A 17,108-nucleotide genomic window follows, 5' to 3' on the forward strand; every position below is an offset into this window, starting at 1 on the left:
TTGTTCTCAATTTCTCAATTATTGTTTTCACTAGTAGCTTGGCTCAAGCAGTAATTCTCTCCCAGCTTGTTCTTGTATGTGCTGGACCTGTCTGCCATCCTCCAGATAGTCTGTCCAGATTAGATTTAGTTTGAACCCGTCTTTAGCCGGTATGATCTTTTCTATTCCTAGCTGAGCCAGTGATTTTAACCAGTGTATTTCCCACTAAGCCCTGAGAAGATTTAAACTAAAACTTTTTTTATGAGGCTAAATTAGTGTCAGCTCTACCAGGAACTCCTGGGTTGACATTTAGTGGCTGATTGCTCAGTTTGGTCCATGTACAAGTCTGAAAAGTGCTGTCTGAGCCATGCTTTTGTGGGGTTTTGATTAGTTATCTATGTGTGGCAGAGTAAACTGTTTCCTCTCCCAGAGGAAGGCACAGTCCCTGCCATGTGTGTGGAGTACACAGCTTAAAATGACAGAGAAGGGGTGCCCGGAACTGGGACAGTCTGCAAACAGAACCGTGCTGACCACAGACTATGGTTTATCCTTCTAGCACAGATGTGCATACTTCTCCCTTGTTTCCTTACCGGTCCTCTGTTCTGTCTAGCTGTTCCTTCTAGCAGAGGAGCAGCAACTCAGCTGTAGAACTCAATGCTGTTCCTAACAAACTACTGTAAATCTGGTTTTCCTGTCTCCTGGGCACTTTTTTGCCCTTTGGCAGGGCAGCATGCTCCTGAAATGCCAACAGTCAGCCAGTTATACTGGCTGAAATTCCTGCTCATAGCAGTTTGCATTTCAGATTGGCACTGCAGACCTGTTTAGTGCATCTCTGCAGCCCTAGGGTGAAGGTCTGGGCTGCCCTGAAAGGGGAAAGGATGAGCCAGTCAGTCCTGCTCAGCCAGTGGCTGTCAGACTGTGCAGGTGGGAGGGTAGCAAACCAGATGAAGAACAGTCTCAACTGAAAAGTCTTTAAAATTCATGGCTCTCATGAGCAGGTAGCTGGCTCTGAACCTTTGTGCCTCCTGTACAACACCAAAGAATTTTTCTCAGCCCTGAACCAGGAGCTCAAATATTTTGCCAGAAAAAGTTAGGATCTTCTTAATCTGAGTGAGCAAAAATTTGTGTTTGTAAAGCCACTTGAAAGTATAACATTTCTTTTTGGGAATTTTTTCTTGTTATAAAATTCCTTGTTCTGCATAAGACATGACTATATGTCTGCTTGTTAACAAAATAACTGGAGAACTCCTGCTCTGTACGGTTTATTTCTCCAAGTACCAAATCTTGCAGGGTCCCAGCTTCTGCTTACTTTGCCATTTAATTTTCCTGTTGCTTATTTTCACTCCTCCAGGCCGTGGATTCACTGTGGTATGAAGGGAGAGCATTGCCTGATGGCCTGTGCACAGCAATAGTTCTCTCACCCCTCTCTCTATGCAGTCTAGTGCCCTGAATTTTATCCTTGAAACAAGAATTTCCAAGTGTGAGCAGTGTCTGGCATGGAGGGCTGTGACTGTACAGTAGAATAATAAGATCACATGGCTGGTGCCAGCTTGCAACTCCTCAACCGTGTGCACCTTGAATGCCCTTCATGGATGGTTCCTGGGCCACCATTCCATGTTGGACTTCATTTGAAAGCACCAAATATCCAGCCTGCATGGGACAGTCTTTGCTCAGAGCTGTTGAGACTGGGGTAAAGTTGATCCTGGCTCTCAGATCTGTGCTTAACCTGCTCAGGCTTCTGCAGTAGTGTGGTGGGAGCTGTTGTTTCTTAGATGTGTTATGTAGGTGTGAAGCTTCCCAAGCTTGAGAAGGTCCCCAGGCTTTTTGAACAGTATGGTGTGTTGTTATCTGTTACTGGCTTTATGAAAGCCTTGGCATTGGCTTCCTGAAGTGGAAGAAAATGTCTGGTCACCTCAGTTTGGATCATTATCTAACAGACCTCTGTAATCTAATTGCCAGACTATTGAGCCTGGTAGTTCACAGCTGATGACTGAGAACCTTCCAGGCTGAGGCACTAATTCTTGGAAGATAATTGATCAAAGCGTCACTTCTGATAACACTTTAACATAACTTGAGTAATACAAGGTAGAATCCACCTCATCTTGGTTTGAAAGCAAACCACAAGCAGATTGGGGTAGTGATGTGGAGCTCTGTTTGTTCTGCTGTCTCTTCTGGGTGGGATGGAGTAGGAACTACTCATGTGGCTGCATTGCATTAAATGTATTTGCATGTTACTGCCTGTATTAATGGCTGTAGCCAGAACTGCTGACGCTCTTGGAGTGAGAGGGGAAGACGGTCAAATTGCTGTCAGGATGTATGGTTTTCCAGAAGATTAGGGGAGGGCAGAAAAGTGAATTTTATTTGACAAGAAGGAAAACACCGAGAAGAATTCTTCCTGTCCATCCAGAGCATTTTAGTTCTTTATTAGATCTATTGTGGTACTAAATCTGAGACTTAAGGGGTGTCAAGAAAATTTCTGTAACAGGACAGAGAACCCTGCACTACTCAATGTCTGCAGAGCAAAAGGATTTAGTCAAGGCTACGGTGTTTAGCATTTCTCATTTGCATCTTGACAACTGGATGGTGGAGCTCGGGATGTGGTCCTTGTGTGTCTGCCTGTGGTCTGTACCACTGCTGGCATGAGCTCCTTCTGTGGTTGGCCTCTGTTCTCCCTTCCACTGTGCAAACCTGCAGGGCTGATGCTGGCATGGAGACCATGGGGTTTCCTTTTGGAGTGGAAGTGTAGGACTGGTGCTTTTCCACAGGAGTTTCATAGATGTTTGAAGCACCTCTCCTCTCTTTCTGGGTTGCTCCAAGGCCAGGCTGGATGCAAAAGATCTTGCCTTGGGGGTGTGACCTTTTCCTCTGTGAGAGCTTGGTTAGGGGTCACAGTCCTGTCCTCTGGGAAGCATGTGCTGTTTGCAGAGGTCTTCTCTCTTCCTTCTGCAGGGCATCCTGCCAAGGAAAATAGACTCTAAGGCAGAAGGGATTACATTGAGATCGTGTGCTGTCCTGGCTGTTTCTGGATGAAGCAGCTGGGCATTTCTGCTATACAGAAATTGGCATGAAACAGCTATGGCAGAGCAGGATTCTGGCTTTTGTAGCTGGTGGAGCCAAAGGTGAGAACAGGAGGATCCTGGCTGAGGCTGGGAGAGGTGCCTCTAATGACAGGGAGGGCAGTGTGGTTGGGAAGGTGTGCTTTGTTTGAGGTGGAGGCCGGTAAAATATGAATCACATCTGTTTGAAGTAGTGATGAAATCCCAGATGAAGGTTTTCTGTAATACCTGGCCAGTCTGGTGTGCTCCAGCTTCCCTTTCTCCCTGAACGGATGGTTCTGACCTACTTTTGGCGATCGTGGTTCTGCTGAGCGCTGCCCAAAGCTTGGCTGTTCTGACAGCACACACGGATCTGCTGTGTTCGCTCTGAGTGAGAGGTTTCCATCAGATGCTTGGCAGACAGGGAAGGAGCTGTTCCTGAAAGAGGGACTGTGGCTGTGCTAAACTCGGATCTGCCACTTCTGTGCTTTGTGGCTCTGGCCCTGGGTTCACTTTCCCATGGTGTGTACTAACTTTTGTGTTGCACTGTCAGGATTCAGTTAGATGGTATCTAAATGTTAACATAAGAGATGCTGCCTTTAGAAACGGCCAGGGAGGTTAGGCTTCCAGCCTTCTAAATATGTGATTAGGCAGGGCTGGAGTACATTCTTAATATTTAAAAATAAATAAAGTCTATAAATGTACCATAAAATAAAAGTTTAAATAGAATATCATCCTGGGGCAAATTGCAAAGCTCTGTTTAGCTCAGTATCCTGCCTTAGACAAGATCCAGAAGCAGATGCTTAATGAGGATTGTAAGAAACAGGGCATGTATAATGTGGTGGGTTTGTTTTGATTTGTTTTTTTTTCATTTTCCCCTCTGCCTCCATTTGCCTCCCAGCTTATGACCATCATCAGTTTAGGGCCCTGCTTGGTAAGGAGTTGTATCTCATCATCTGATCTTGACTATATCCATTCTCCATTAATTTATATAATCCCTCTTCTCACTTGTTTATGTTTCTGGTCTCCATGACACCCTACAGCAGTGAGCTCTACAATTTAATTATGCATTTTAAATGTTATTTGAAATATTCTACATCCAGAGAGAATGTCCCTGAGCTGACTTAGGAAAGTTGTCTGTAACTTTGGTGAGTGCTCTCTTGTTTTTGCATTGTAAAGTATGGTACTATAACCATGTAACTCCACTGATAACTCCATATATTTCCTCTTGACACTAATGTTTCAGACCTCTTAACTCTTCCATATCTTCCCCCTGGTTGTTTCTTTGTCCGTCCAAAGTCCTGCTCTGCTCGATCTCTCCTTATATGGAAGCTGTTCCATGCTTTTGGTCATCTTTGTTGTCCCTTTTGTTATTGTCTCCTTTTTCAGATGTGGGAATCAGAACTGCCTTCAGCATTTGACAGCATAATGGGGATACGTGTTTTCTTTCCTAATTATTCCAAAGGCTTTTTTGCCTTTTTGCTTGGTACTCAATACTGAACTGACCTATGAAGATTTCAAAGTTTTTCTGAATGATAACAGCTGGTTTTGATCCGATTGTATTTATGTACTTAGAATATTTTTTGTTGGTATTTATTGACATTCTAAGGTATTGTGTAGTTACTTTAAAGTGCATGAGTTCTCTTGCTTTTTTGCCTTCTCTGAATTTGATTGTGATTACTAGGTTTTTTATAATAAAATTTGCCACTTCTAGGCATATTCCTCTTCTAAGATCTTCTGTGACTATACTGAACAGTGCAGATCACAGATTAAGTTCTTCTTAGATCTCACTGATAAACCCACCTCTGACAGGGAAACACCTGTCTTTTAACTAGTTATTAAATCATGATAGGGACTGTGACTTTAATTCCATGATAGCTTAACTTTTTTTTTTCCAATAGTCCTAGCTGACAATTCTTTAAAAATCAGTTTAGTTAATATTAACGAGATTAAAAATTGTCTCTTGGATCTCAGTTAAACAGAAATCTACGCTTGGAATTTCCTGGGTGCTGCAGGGGTTTCTCTCCGCTCCACATATTCATCTATACTTTGGGCAACAATTGACTTCTTGAACTCATGCAAGCAAATTTGTTTTTATGTGGAGTGATGGGCTTAGATTTATGTAAATTATCATAGAAACAGAGAATTTGTTCAGCAGAGCCAGCTGGATGGCTAACTTCACTGAGCCCTGCTTTCCTAGCAGAGTTTTATTAATGCTGTAAACCTGTCTAGGCTCTTTGGATATACTATAAGAGAATGGGATATTTTTTTTCCTAACTATTTTTTTTTCCCCTAATTGAAAGAATATTTAAATCACTTCTGGTATTTGTCCACATGCAAATGTAACATGTGATATGGCAGCTATAAGATCAAGGGGTTCTTGTGTGGGTAAATGGAAGAACTGGTGGGTTCAAACTGGGAAAAATAACATTTGCTCTGAGTGCAGTGTTAGCCAAAGGGGTGGCCTGTCCAGGTCAGGTTCTGTCAAAAGGGAATGCTTATCCAGGTCAGGTAGCTAAAAAAGTAGGATGTTGACAAATTGGGATGAGCTCAGAGAGTACTAGAAAAATTAAGTATTTCTGACTGATGAAGCTCAGACCACTTAATGTATCCATCCAAAGGATTACACGTGGCTGCAATCTGTGATTTGGGAAAGCTCAAAGCTGGCAGGACGTGTAAGGGAAGGATTGCATTATGCTTGTCTGCCCTTCGTCTACTTCTTAGGCATCTATTATTGTCTGCTTCTGCAGCTAGGGTTTCTCTGTAGGTGGACCTCTGTCAGAGTTAGAATAGCTGTCTTTATCTTCTTGCCCAAGGAGGATTAAGAAGGAGGATTAGTTTCAAACTGTTCATGCAAAAAGTGACTAGAAGGTTCTTTGACTTGGAATATTTTTTGACAAGCAAAGTTAGACAATATGACAAGGCATTTTACTTGGGGTAAAGAATCCTTAGGCATCAGCTTGCTGGGTTAAGGTGGTAATTTCTGTAGTTTAGGAGCCCTAAGAAAAAATCCTGGTATCACTAGGAGACTTTAGTCAGGAGCTTGTGGGCTAGAAGGGATGTTTAGTGGTATTCTGTGGTTCGATTACACAGAAAGTTGGAGCAGATCCTAAAGGACTTTAATCTCCAAATGTGTAACACTGGCAGAATGTTATCTTTTGGTTGTGTTAAGATGCTGTGGAACTCACAGCTGACAATTTCCCTTTTTAAAAATGCACATGCAACATGGTCTTGAGTTCACATTGAGTTAGTGCTTGAGAGGATGGTGAAGTGGAAAACCCTTGATTTGCAGTGATGGAATACAACAGAGTATAATAGAAGAAGAAAGCTTCTTCAACAGTAAGCGTCTTGTGGTTACTTTGTATTCCTTGTCAGTGTTCATGTAGTTGGTCTTGGTTTGTAAAAAGTTCACTATTTAACATTGTATTAATCATTAACACTTAATTAACCAGTTGTACTGGAAGCTTAGTGTTTAGAACACATTTTCATCAGTGCAAAGGTACAGTTCAGCTGTGCTAGAGCTGTTTAGAGGAAATACCTGTCTACTACTATCAGTTAATTCCAGTATGGATGAAAGTAATATTTAGGTAGCCCCAGACATGTAGAAGCACTTTCTACAATTTTTCCAAAGAGCAGTGCACAACCATTATTGAAGTATCACATAGTACACAATATTTTGTGCAACATTCTTTTAGTAAAACTTCAACTTCCATCCAGAAAAGTACCTTGTAATGTTCAGCAGTAACTATCAAGGGTTTAAAAAACATAATTTTTCCAAGTATTTATATCTAAGAATGCTGTTAATTCTGAAGTACAGAATTTCTACCACCTTGCCATTTCATATTTGATATTGTCTTTAAAGGGTTGGTGTTTTTTAATAAGTTATTTTGACCTCAGCTTTGGTGTTACTCACATCTGGTATAACAGAGCTCCCTTGTCTGTGCCAGTCATTCTGGCAATCCTGCTCTGACAGGATTGCTTGGAATTGGGATTCTGCTTGGGGTCAATTTTACTTGGAAAACAGAGGTTTGTGTTCATCTCTGCTGAAGCTGCTTGCTGCAAGTCTTCTTAAACAACAGAACAGGGAACTGGTCTGGTAGTAGTAAATAAGACTCAAAAAAAAATTATTTATTTAATGAGAATGCCATCGTTCACAGCAGAAAACAGCAAGTCTCTGTTGAGCATATGAAGCCTAGAAGGGGGCTATAATTCAGGGCTTTTGAGCAGAAAACATAGCAGTGGTCGTCTTCCTGCTGCTGGGCCATTTGAATGTGCTGGAGCACAAGGGTCACCGTGCAGCTGGAAGAATGGTGCTTTTGATTTTTAAATCTTTTAGTGCTCACACTGCAGGTTGGCTCTGCAAATGATACAGTGGAAATTGGAGGGACAGATTTCAGAGACCTAATTTTTTTCCAAGGCTAATTCTGCTGGGTTTAGTGGTGAGTATGAAATCTAGACTGGAAGTTGGAACATAGCTGACCTCTCCATGTTTGGAGGATAGAATGTGGTATTAGGGAAATAATCCGTGAGGATTGGAATAATCTCATATGATGTTAAAATTGTGTTCAAATGAGTTCTGGGTTTGTTTCTTTAATAAATAAGTAAAGTTTCTCAGAGGGATACATGAGGTCAGAGAGGTAAAAATAGTGCTACAGAAAACACCGTCTTACTTCAAATTTTAAGTAACACAATAGTGCCATTGCTTTAATGTTACTGGTGGTTGTTACGTAGCTGTGATATAAATATTCTGTGGCAGAACTGACTAATCCCCCAGCCCTTCTGTTGTGATCCAGATTAAATAAATGAAACTCAGCAGTATTATTTGGATATTAATATTTTATGGTGAGTTAGAGGCAATGTTTAGAGTATTGTCTGGAGCATTTTCCTATTTAACGGGAATTCATCAAAAAAATGGAATATTTAAAAGGAATCTTTAAACCTTGGCAATTGCATTCAGAACTAATTAAAGGCTACACACTTTTAGTGCAATCTGTCTACAACAGCTGTGTTATACACTAGCAATGAGCACAGGAAGCAGAACGGTTCAGTAAATCCATAAAGAGCTCCGTAGTGTAGCCTGTCATGAAACCATCAGATTTAAATGTAGGTTATCCTCCTCCTTCCTGTCCTCCTGGAGAGGTTGTGATGGGCTTAACTGAAAGGCAAGCATAAAAAAGGCAGTGATGCCTATGCTTGAGAAACAACTTGGAAAATGGAATCAAAAGATGCTGCTGGCTTTTCTTCCTCTCTATTCTCATGTAGGGTGCAAATGCTTCTAGCTATTGATAGCTACAGAGTCATGCTCATTTCTAATGTATGTTTGCTCACCTAGCAATAAATACAAGTTCATTTGCTAATGGGTCTTTAGCAAAGAGCAACAAAGAGCACTGTATTCAATGTTTATCCATTGTGCAGGGTGATTAGAGCCAGCCTGCAGAACATGCTGTACTACCGTTTTGTTTTGTTTTCTCTGTTCTCACAGAGTCATGAGGACCAGGCAGTAGTTTCTTACCTGGATCATGTTTAAGGACTGGCTCTTAACAAAGTGACTTCCAGGGGGATATTGGTGACTGAAAGAAGAGGAGCTCTATGTTAGAGCCTTGACCACAGCAAGATCTGATTATGGTCTGCTGGAATGAAGGACTATTGATTTTCCAACTTCTTTCCAGTAGAGGTGCTCCAATAGGTAAAATGCTTTCAGTGAAACATTTGGGATAGGTTCAGATCACTGAGCTTGTAAAAAGATCCATGCTGCTAGAGTAGTGTCATGTGCTGGGCTTTGAGTTGCAGTACTGGTTAGCTCTGTCCTGGCAGTTGCCAGTGGGGCTCTGTGGGATACAGCAGAGTCGTGCAGCTTGTAGGCATAACCCCTAGCCAGAAAGCCACTGTTTCAGAATCCATAAATCCTGGAGACACATGCCGATTTTACTGTGTAAGTGCTGGCAGAGGAAGGTTGCATTAGCTCAAAAGAAGATTACAGATTCCTCAGAGTGGTGTAGTATAATGACGTCTTGTGATTCTCAGCTGCTTCCAGATCAAAGATTCTCTTCTCCATGTCATTGTTGCTGTTCACAACATAGTCAAGCTCCTGCTGTTGGATGTCCATTAGCCTATTGTTTTGTTTGCAGACATTTTCAGCTTTGAAACTGAGGAGACTCCAGACAGTCGCACAACAAGCCATTGTGATATCTGCATGATGGCAGTGCAGCAGTATAGACACAGCTGTGTGGTTAAGGGGTTTCTTAAATCAAGTTATCTCCAATAGAAATGGTGAAAAAGCATTAAAAATAACTAACATGTTGGAGTTGGAGCAAGATCTTTTCTGCTGATGTAAACCTGAGAGGATAGAGTCAAAGTGATCTCCTTCCTTCTGTCTGTGTGTGTCTATTTGCTGGCTTTTCCCACGTAACATCTCCCACATGATGAGGGTTTCTCTCAGGTGCTACAATGCACTCACCCCCTGGAAAAGAGATTCCTGGGGTAGTTCAGGGCTGTTTGCTGGTCTGGGTGAAGCAGAGTGGGTTCATAGCTCTGAAGCAGAAAACACTAAGTGTCCATTATCAGGGCAGACAAAAGCCCCAGTGTGCACGTAGCCTAAACACAGCGCTGGTGCAGTGTAAATCAGTGGCTGTGTGCTCTGGCGGAAAGCTGCCAGCCCAGAGCCGGCATTCCTGCGCCCGGGCATATCCTGACAGTGCTGCCTACTTACCTACAAGAACCGTGTGAAGTGGAGCTTTTCCAGAGCTTCACAAAGCCTATATTTAATAAAGTGTTGTTTTTATAATACCTTCCATCCGCTGGATTTCACAAGTAAACTAATCCTCTCAACTGGTCTTTAGGTAGAGCAAAGATGCCAGTTTTACTGACAAAGGAGCTGGAAAGCAAACTTCCATGGGGTTTTTTTGCAATAGCAGGGGAGTAGAAGATGGATCTAGAGTTTTACAGCTCTTGTTCTCAGCATTGCTACTGTGTTTTCTGCACGTTGTGTGCTGGTGCTGTATGGAGTGAGTGTAAGACAGTTTGTGGGTTGAGAAGTTTGTGACCTAAATTGGTTAAGTCCTGCAGTAAATGCTAGAATAGTTTAGTCTTGAAATGCTGCGGATCTTTTTCTACCTCTGTGCTTTAAGCACTTCTGAGCTAAAAGCACTTTGAACTTACCGGGAAGACCCAAGAGGGCTGATGCCCTAGGAGGGAAGTGATGATAGTTTTCATAACTTTAACTACAAAATTAATACCACCCCTGAGGAGCTGAGTTGCCAAAATGAGCGCAGCAGATTACAGGCCAGTTCTGGAGGAGATACTGTACTCATCAGCTCCGTGGAGCCTCTGACCCAGCTTAGCAGCTGTGTAGCTCTATGCAGCTTTGATACCCTGTCTGCAAGAGGGAGGGAGGGGAGGAAGGAAATAGATTCACAGCTGCATCACCACCTACTTCTCAATTTAAATGAGGTGGTACTCATAGTAAATTATTGAGTACTTGCAGCTGTTTCCCTTTCTCCATGGGGAAAGCGTTAATCTAAATGTTGCAGGTACTTATTACCACATTTCCACCATGCTGTGGGGTTCTCCATTTTGTCCAGAGCAGTTGTTGCCATCCATGGCACAGCTTGAGTGGATCACAGTAGGTTTCAAAAGGAGTTGGTCTAAATATCATCTAGAGAGCAGTTGAACAGGTCTGGTGGTTTCCTGGGTCTGTCCAACATCCATCCTACCTGGACTTGCTTGCACTTTGAGGCATGGGACAGGGAAGGAATGGAGCATTGTCCACAAAACAGGCATGTTTAAATCACCTTTCACAGTACTGGGAGAAGTGTTGTGGAGAAATGAGTGCCAGTAAGAGACTTCTTCCCCAGAGAGTGCAGTAACAGATGAACAGGTAAAGGTGGTCTCCCCCTCACCTGGATGTGCTGTGTAACTTCCCAAGGAGATAGGGTCCCACAGAGTCTGGCTTGGCAGGACTAGGAACAGACGTTATGGTGGCTTCAGGGGGGAGGCTGGGAGCTGATGTGACTGATATTCTAGAGGCCTCATCCTGATACCCAGGTTCAGCTTGGGTTGGTGGTGCTCAGTGGCAGAGGTGGCATGAGAAGGTTTCTTTTGGAGTGGAACAGCCTTAGACCCACAAGAGGCTGTTGATGGCAATAAGTGATAACAGAGAGAGGGTTTAATTATATCTAGATCAAATACAGAGTGAAGGGCTTATACGTTTGCTCCAAATTGGATCTCAGCTACAGTTTATTTAAACAATGGTCCTGCAGGTTTGTGTTTGTCTTAGACAGTGGTTTGTTTTACTGTGGTGTTGCTCATTAACACTGTATGCAATGTGCTGGCTCCTATGGAAATTTAGTCCTGTCCTGGAGAACTTCTAATACAGTGTCATAGCTCAGCTGTGCAGGAGTCGAGTTAAATGGGGATTTTTCTGTTGTTATTAGAGTAGTGATCAGCTTCAATGTTGCATTCACTTATAGTATTGCAGCTTCTCCTGAGGATGCTGTGCCTGTCATCTTGTTATGGAGATGACTGAGCTAAATCTCTGATACTCCTGAAGGCCTCTTGCTGTGGTTGCTATGGAAGGATTTTGAGTGTTAATCTTTCCTCCTGGCTCCAAGGAGTTATAACAGCCTTTCCTCTCTTGCAGAGTGTTTACCATGCCTCTGGGAACGTTTCTCCTTCCTGTTCTCTGTTTCTTGGGGGCATCAATTCCACGGGGACTGCAGTATGTCACATTCTCACACAATGCTACAAAATTCCTCCACCTGTCCATGGACTTGGAATCTGGGACCATTTACTTGGGGGCCACCAACTTTCTCTTTCAGCTGACATCTGACCTGTTGTTGGAGAACATGGTTCAGACAGGACCAGTTCTGGACAGTAAGGATTGCCTCCCCCCGGTGTCAAAGCTGGAGTGCCCTCAGGCACACCACACTGACAATCACAACAAGCTGCTGCTGGTGAACACTGTGCAGAAGGAGCTCATCGTGTGTGGCAGCATCCACCAGGGAATCTGTGAGAAGAGGAGCCTGGCGTCCATTGACCACGTCCTCTTCCGGCCAGAGAGCCCTGGGGACACTCAGTACGTTGCTGCCAATGATCCAAATATCACCACTGTGGGACTCATCGCTTACTCAAAGGATGAGGTGCCCTTGCTGTTTGTGGGACGAGGGTACACTAGCCGAGGAGTGGGAGGAGGGATTCCTCCCATCACGACCCGGAATCTCAGGGCTCATGGGGGGGATGTTCAAGCAACAGACTCTCACTCCATTTTTTCCTATGAAGAAACAGCAAAACTGGCTGTGGGCCGACTGTCAGAGTACAACCACCATTTCATTAAATCCTTCACTTACCGCTCCAGTGTCTATTTCCTCTTCTACCGGCGTGACCTCAAATCCCAGTCGCGTGAGTACAAGACCTACATCTCACGCATTTGCCTGGATGACTCCCACTATTACTCATATGTGGAGTTACCTCTGCTCTGCCAGAGCAAAGCAAATACATACAGCCTCCTGCAAGCAGCCTATGTCACCTGGCCAGGAAAGGAGATGGCCCAGGGGCAGCTGGACACGGAGGGGGAAGTGCTGTTCGCAGCTTTCTCTGCCTGGCAGGCTTCTTCTGGGAAACTGAGCGAGGAGTCTGCGCTCTGTGTCTACGCAATGGAGGAGGTGGATCGCCTGACCAACTGGACTAGGGATGTTTGCTACATGAGAGATGGGAAGTCAGAAGAAGGGACAGAAGTGGCATATATTGAATATGATGTCAGTTCCAATTGTGTCCAGCTGCCAGCGGTAAGTGGCTTTGCACTTTTGAGCAGTCTGCAGTGTGTTCTTGTGTTGCTCTGTGTTCCTGAAGTTATCTTGCTTACACAGATGGATGTTGAAATCTGGGTTAAAAGCCTTTGGGCTCAGTCTCTCGTGTCCCACATGGGCAGGATTCCTTGCAGAGGGAGATGAACTGTATGTGGCAGTGGGAAGAGCATCTGGTGTGACCTGGCCCTGAGGCCTGTCTTGTGGCAATACCAGGCAAGAGCACCGAAGCTGCTGTTCAAGTCGTTCTTTATCTGTGTCATCTCCTGGTCTGCACTGCAGGGAAGGAGAGGAGCATGTGTACGTGCTCCTGTGTGTTGGGAAGGGAATTTAATGGGGATGCTGGATCCCTGTTTCTTATGGTGAAGTTCACCTCACAACAGTTTCCTGCAAGGGCACTCAGGAACAAAAAGAAACATTAGCAAAACCAAGTGTCAACAAAGACGTTCAAAATCCTCCTGGATACCTTCCTGTGTAACAGGTTTTAAGTGACCCTGCTTTGGCAGAGGGGTAGGACTAGGTGATCTCCAGAGGTCCTTTCCAACCTTAATTCTGTTAAAATCCCAGTTTCCTATAGACTGTTTTAGTCCTGCAGAATTTTGGGCACAAGAAGGACCTTCTCCTGAGCTGGCTCTTTTTCTCCAGAGCTGTAAGAAGTGATAATCCTTTAAGTTCAGTGACAAAAGCATGATGGGATGTTGCAGGATAAAAATGTGACCCTAAAGTGGCTGTGACCCTGAATTCTCACCATCTGGCAGCCACACTGGCTACAAAATGAGAGACAGTGATACAAACACAGGGCAGCAGCAGTGTCCTGGCATGAGGCTCTGTGACTATGAGCAGCCTGTTTGCACCAAGGGTATTTCAGGCCCTTAGCAGAGCAGTATGTTGTCTTGTGTCTTCCCTCTACAGAACAGGCTGTCCAGAGAATTGCCTCTTCCCAGCCTGGTGCTCTAAAGAGCAAAGTGGTACCACAGAGCTTTAGAAGCTTCTGGGGTTTGGGTGTGTGGTTCAAAACCAGTCTTAAAATTATGGTTTTCCTTTCAGTAGCTAAAGCTGACTGTAGAGTACTTGTGGGACAAGGGAAGGGTAAAGAGAAGACATGGAGGAGGATGGGTGTAAGGGTAGGAGGAGAATGTAGGAGTTGGGAACGAGACTTCCCAGCTCGATGTCCTGCTTTCACTGTATTTCTTAGGCATGCCCCATGAGTCCTTTGAAAGGCAACATGGAAGGACTTGTCATAAGTGATTTTTAGGAGAGCTTAAGGGAGTTGAATGTCAAACAGGTATGAGCAGATGAGAAAAATCCTTCATTCAAAATGATGTAGAGTACCCTTATACCATTTGGTCCAATGGAGAAGTGAATGCACAAGGTGGGAGAAGAAGACAGTCTCTGTGATCCCAGGGTCCCAGCTGGATGGTTTGGCTTGAGTGGGCCAACCATAGTGTGGTGTCTTGTTAACAAGTGTGTCCAGTGATATGTAAATGTCCTAACAAACCTGATCCTTCACCATTCAGCACATGGTAGCGGTTGTCGTTCAAATTGTATCTAACATGTAAAGGTCTGTGCTAACTACAGCATGCTCCAGTCAGAGCTGAGTGAAAGTGGCTGTCAATGGACATTTTATACAGGAACAGTTTTAACTTGTTTTCAATGGTGGCAGCTTGTGCTGGATGTAAGGATAACACTAATTAATTTCACATTTTTCTGCCTCCAAACCAACTAGTGCATAAGGTATGCCCTTTTCCTTAGTTAGTGCTTCCTCTGGGTTCCAGCCCAAGAAGGGAGGCTAAAATTGAGTTTTACAGTTCAATACAATCTCTTCAACTGGGGAAAAAAACCCACCCAGATTGTTTTTATAAGAATTTCAGTTGGAGTTCATTTGTTCAGTTTGCTGAAGATTTGTTAGTTATGAGATGCAGAAGGCTATGTAGATGCTGTTTAGTGACTTGATGAGTTGGAAGTGTGGAACATGTTTCTACAAGGCTTGGGAAGGCTGCACATATTCTGTGGGTGTAGTTTTCAAGGCATGTACCTTGTCCTTTTGTTTTTAGTCTTCTTCATGCATAGATAGAGCGTGTCCTATTGTTTCCTACCTGTGCAGATAGGATACACACAGCAGAATTCACAGCAGCAGCTGCTGCATTTCATTAAGACGCTGGATGATCCCTGAAGTGCATTTTCTGCAACATTGCCAAGATGTTATTCATTGCAAGCAATTCAGACAGCTTCTATGTAAATGTATAAAAGTACTTTATACAGACAGCCCCTATGAGGCCACAGCTGGGCTGAGCCAGTGCTAGGGGAGCTTGCACGGGTCACGGTGGTTTATGGTAGATAAATGTTGTGTGTGAAGTGACTTGCCCTTGCCATCACAAATAGGCAACAGCAGTGCTGAGCACAACTGGCTTACAAATGTTTCTGACTTGTATGTGGACTTTATTTAAGCAGTCTTTGAAAAATCAGCCAGTAGTGAGGTCATTAGACTCCAGAAGCTGTACAAAGGTTGCAAAGAATATCTAGAATCCCATTCAGAATAAGCACTTAATGCTTTGGAGCATGGAGTTTTGGCAGTGGCCTGCTCCCTCATAAATCTTATAGGAATTGGATAGCTGGAGAAGTAGAAATCTTTAAGTTACAAGAAGATGATTGGAAGAAGCTTAAAAATCAAATGACAGGTGGTAAGAAAAATGTATGCCACTAAAAATGAATGATAATTTAGAGGATGGTAAAAACTAGCAATCTTTAAAAGCTATAACCTCCTCAGACTTTGTCAGAACCTTACACCAAGTGTGCAGAAAAAAATATTGAATTAGAATTTGAAAGGAAAACAATAAAGCAATGGACTGAAAGCAGTGCTAGTCTGACTGGCATGGTTTGTTAATGGAACTGCTGTGTCAAGCCTTGCTTCTCCACTAAGATAATGCATTTGAGAAGGAAACAGAGCTGAGCTGGTTAAATCTGTTTTACTGTGGGATTTCCATAGACCTTACCAAAAGCTGCCAATTGCTTCTATTTTCTCCAGGAAGCAGTCAAGTATTTAAAAAACAAACAAAGCCAACAACAACACAAACACACACACCAGAAAAAGAAAAAAAAAAAAAAAAAAGAGAGAGAAATGTGAGGAGAGAGGAGAAAGGGCCAGTTTTTCCACAGGATCAGTGAGTGGAGATAAGCAGACGCCTCAGGAATGCCATGATGTGCTGTTATCATGGATCTCTGACAGGGGCAGCTCCATTGCCTGGTGCCGGTTGGTACCGCGTAGCCTGAGCTGCCAAATGCAAACATCAGACAGAAGGAATACGTAACCCTGCTCACAAGGAGTCTAAATTGAACCATGTTGCCTGAGGCAAGAGAGAGAGCTGGAGTCAGTATGGCCTGCACGCTGGTCTGTGCTCAGCTTTGTCAGAGTAATTAGTAAGGGGCTGGAGAGGAGACTGAAAACCTTATCCATAAGGGATTTGATGATGAAAATCTTGAATTTATACAGGCCACATTGTTTGAAGACAAGCCACTGATAAATTAAAAAATGATGGTTTAGATATTAATTGTTGGGTGAACAATCCTGTATTCAGTCTCCAAAGGATACTATAAAATTTAAATGAACATGGAACAAGGCACCAAGAAAGATATAAAGCAACACAGGAACTATCCTAGACAAAACCGTTTGTTACTTAGGAAAAAGATGAATCATAACAGGATATCTTTTCTCTGCACATAACAAATAGTAAATAAGTTGGCAGCTTTCATTGTCCCTCTTCAGAGAATGCAGTAAGTGAAGGTTTAGTGGACTGGGAGGGAACTAACTGGAACAGAAGAATGACTGTTTCTGCACAGAGCAGTGGAGTTAATGTTCAGAACTCTCTCAAGACTTAGAAGCAGTGTGCAACGATGTCTCTTGTATGTGCTCTTTGATTCCTAAGTGCAGTTAGTAAGCTCTTTGGAGCAGGTTGTGTCCCACCCTGTGTTTATGTATGTCCTGATTCTACTTCAGGCTTAGAATTTAACTTGTAGGTGTTACCACAAAACCATTCAAATTACTTGAGGTGAAACTTGTCACAAGATGGCTTTGCACTGAAAACAGAAATTCTCTTTTCCTTTGTTCAGGAAAACACAATAAATCTTTCCCAAAGCAGTATCATGGCAATGTGTAATAGCAATGTTTTTTGGAGAACTTGAGTTTCAATGCATTTCATTACTGATGCTGAATGAACTGGCTGAAATGTCTGCAGGATTCTGTGAGGGTACAGACAGCCAACATACCTAAACTAATTATTAAAATAGGGGTGGTTTT

The 17,108-nt window shown here is 43.2% G+C and overlaps 1 protein-coding gene across 2 annotated transcripts in view; it reads left to right on the top strand.

The window, feature by feature from the left end:
* The window catches only part of PLXNB1 (plexin B1), a 77,221-nt gene that overhangs the window by 26,354 nt on the left and 33,759 nt on the right, over positions 1-17,108 (top strand). For both annotated transcript variants that reach the window (XM_015641253.2, XM_015641255.3), the window contains exon 3: positions 11,653-12,796. In XM_015641253.2, coding sequence (XP_015496739.1) covers positions 11,663-12,796 — 1,134 coding nt within the window. In that variant the 5' untranslated portion in view covers positions 11,653-11,662. The remainder of the gene's footprint in view (positions 1-11,652; positions 12,797-17,108) is intronic.

The sequence above is a fragment of the Parus major genome, chromosome 12, assembly GCF_001522545.3.
Source record: "Parus major isolate Abel chromosome 12, Parus_major1.1, whole genome shotgun sequence".
Classification (NCBI taxonomy): domain Eukaryota; kingdom Metazoa; phylum Chordata; class Aves; order Passeriformes; family Paridae; genus Parus; species Parus major.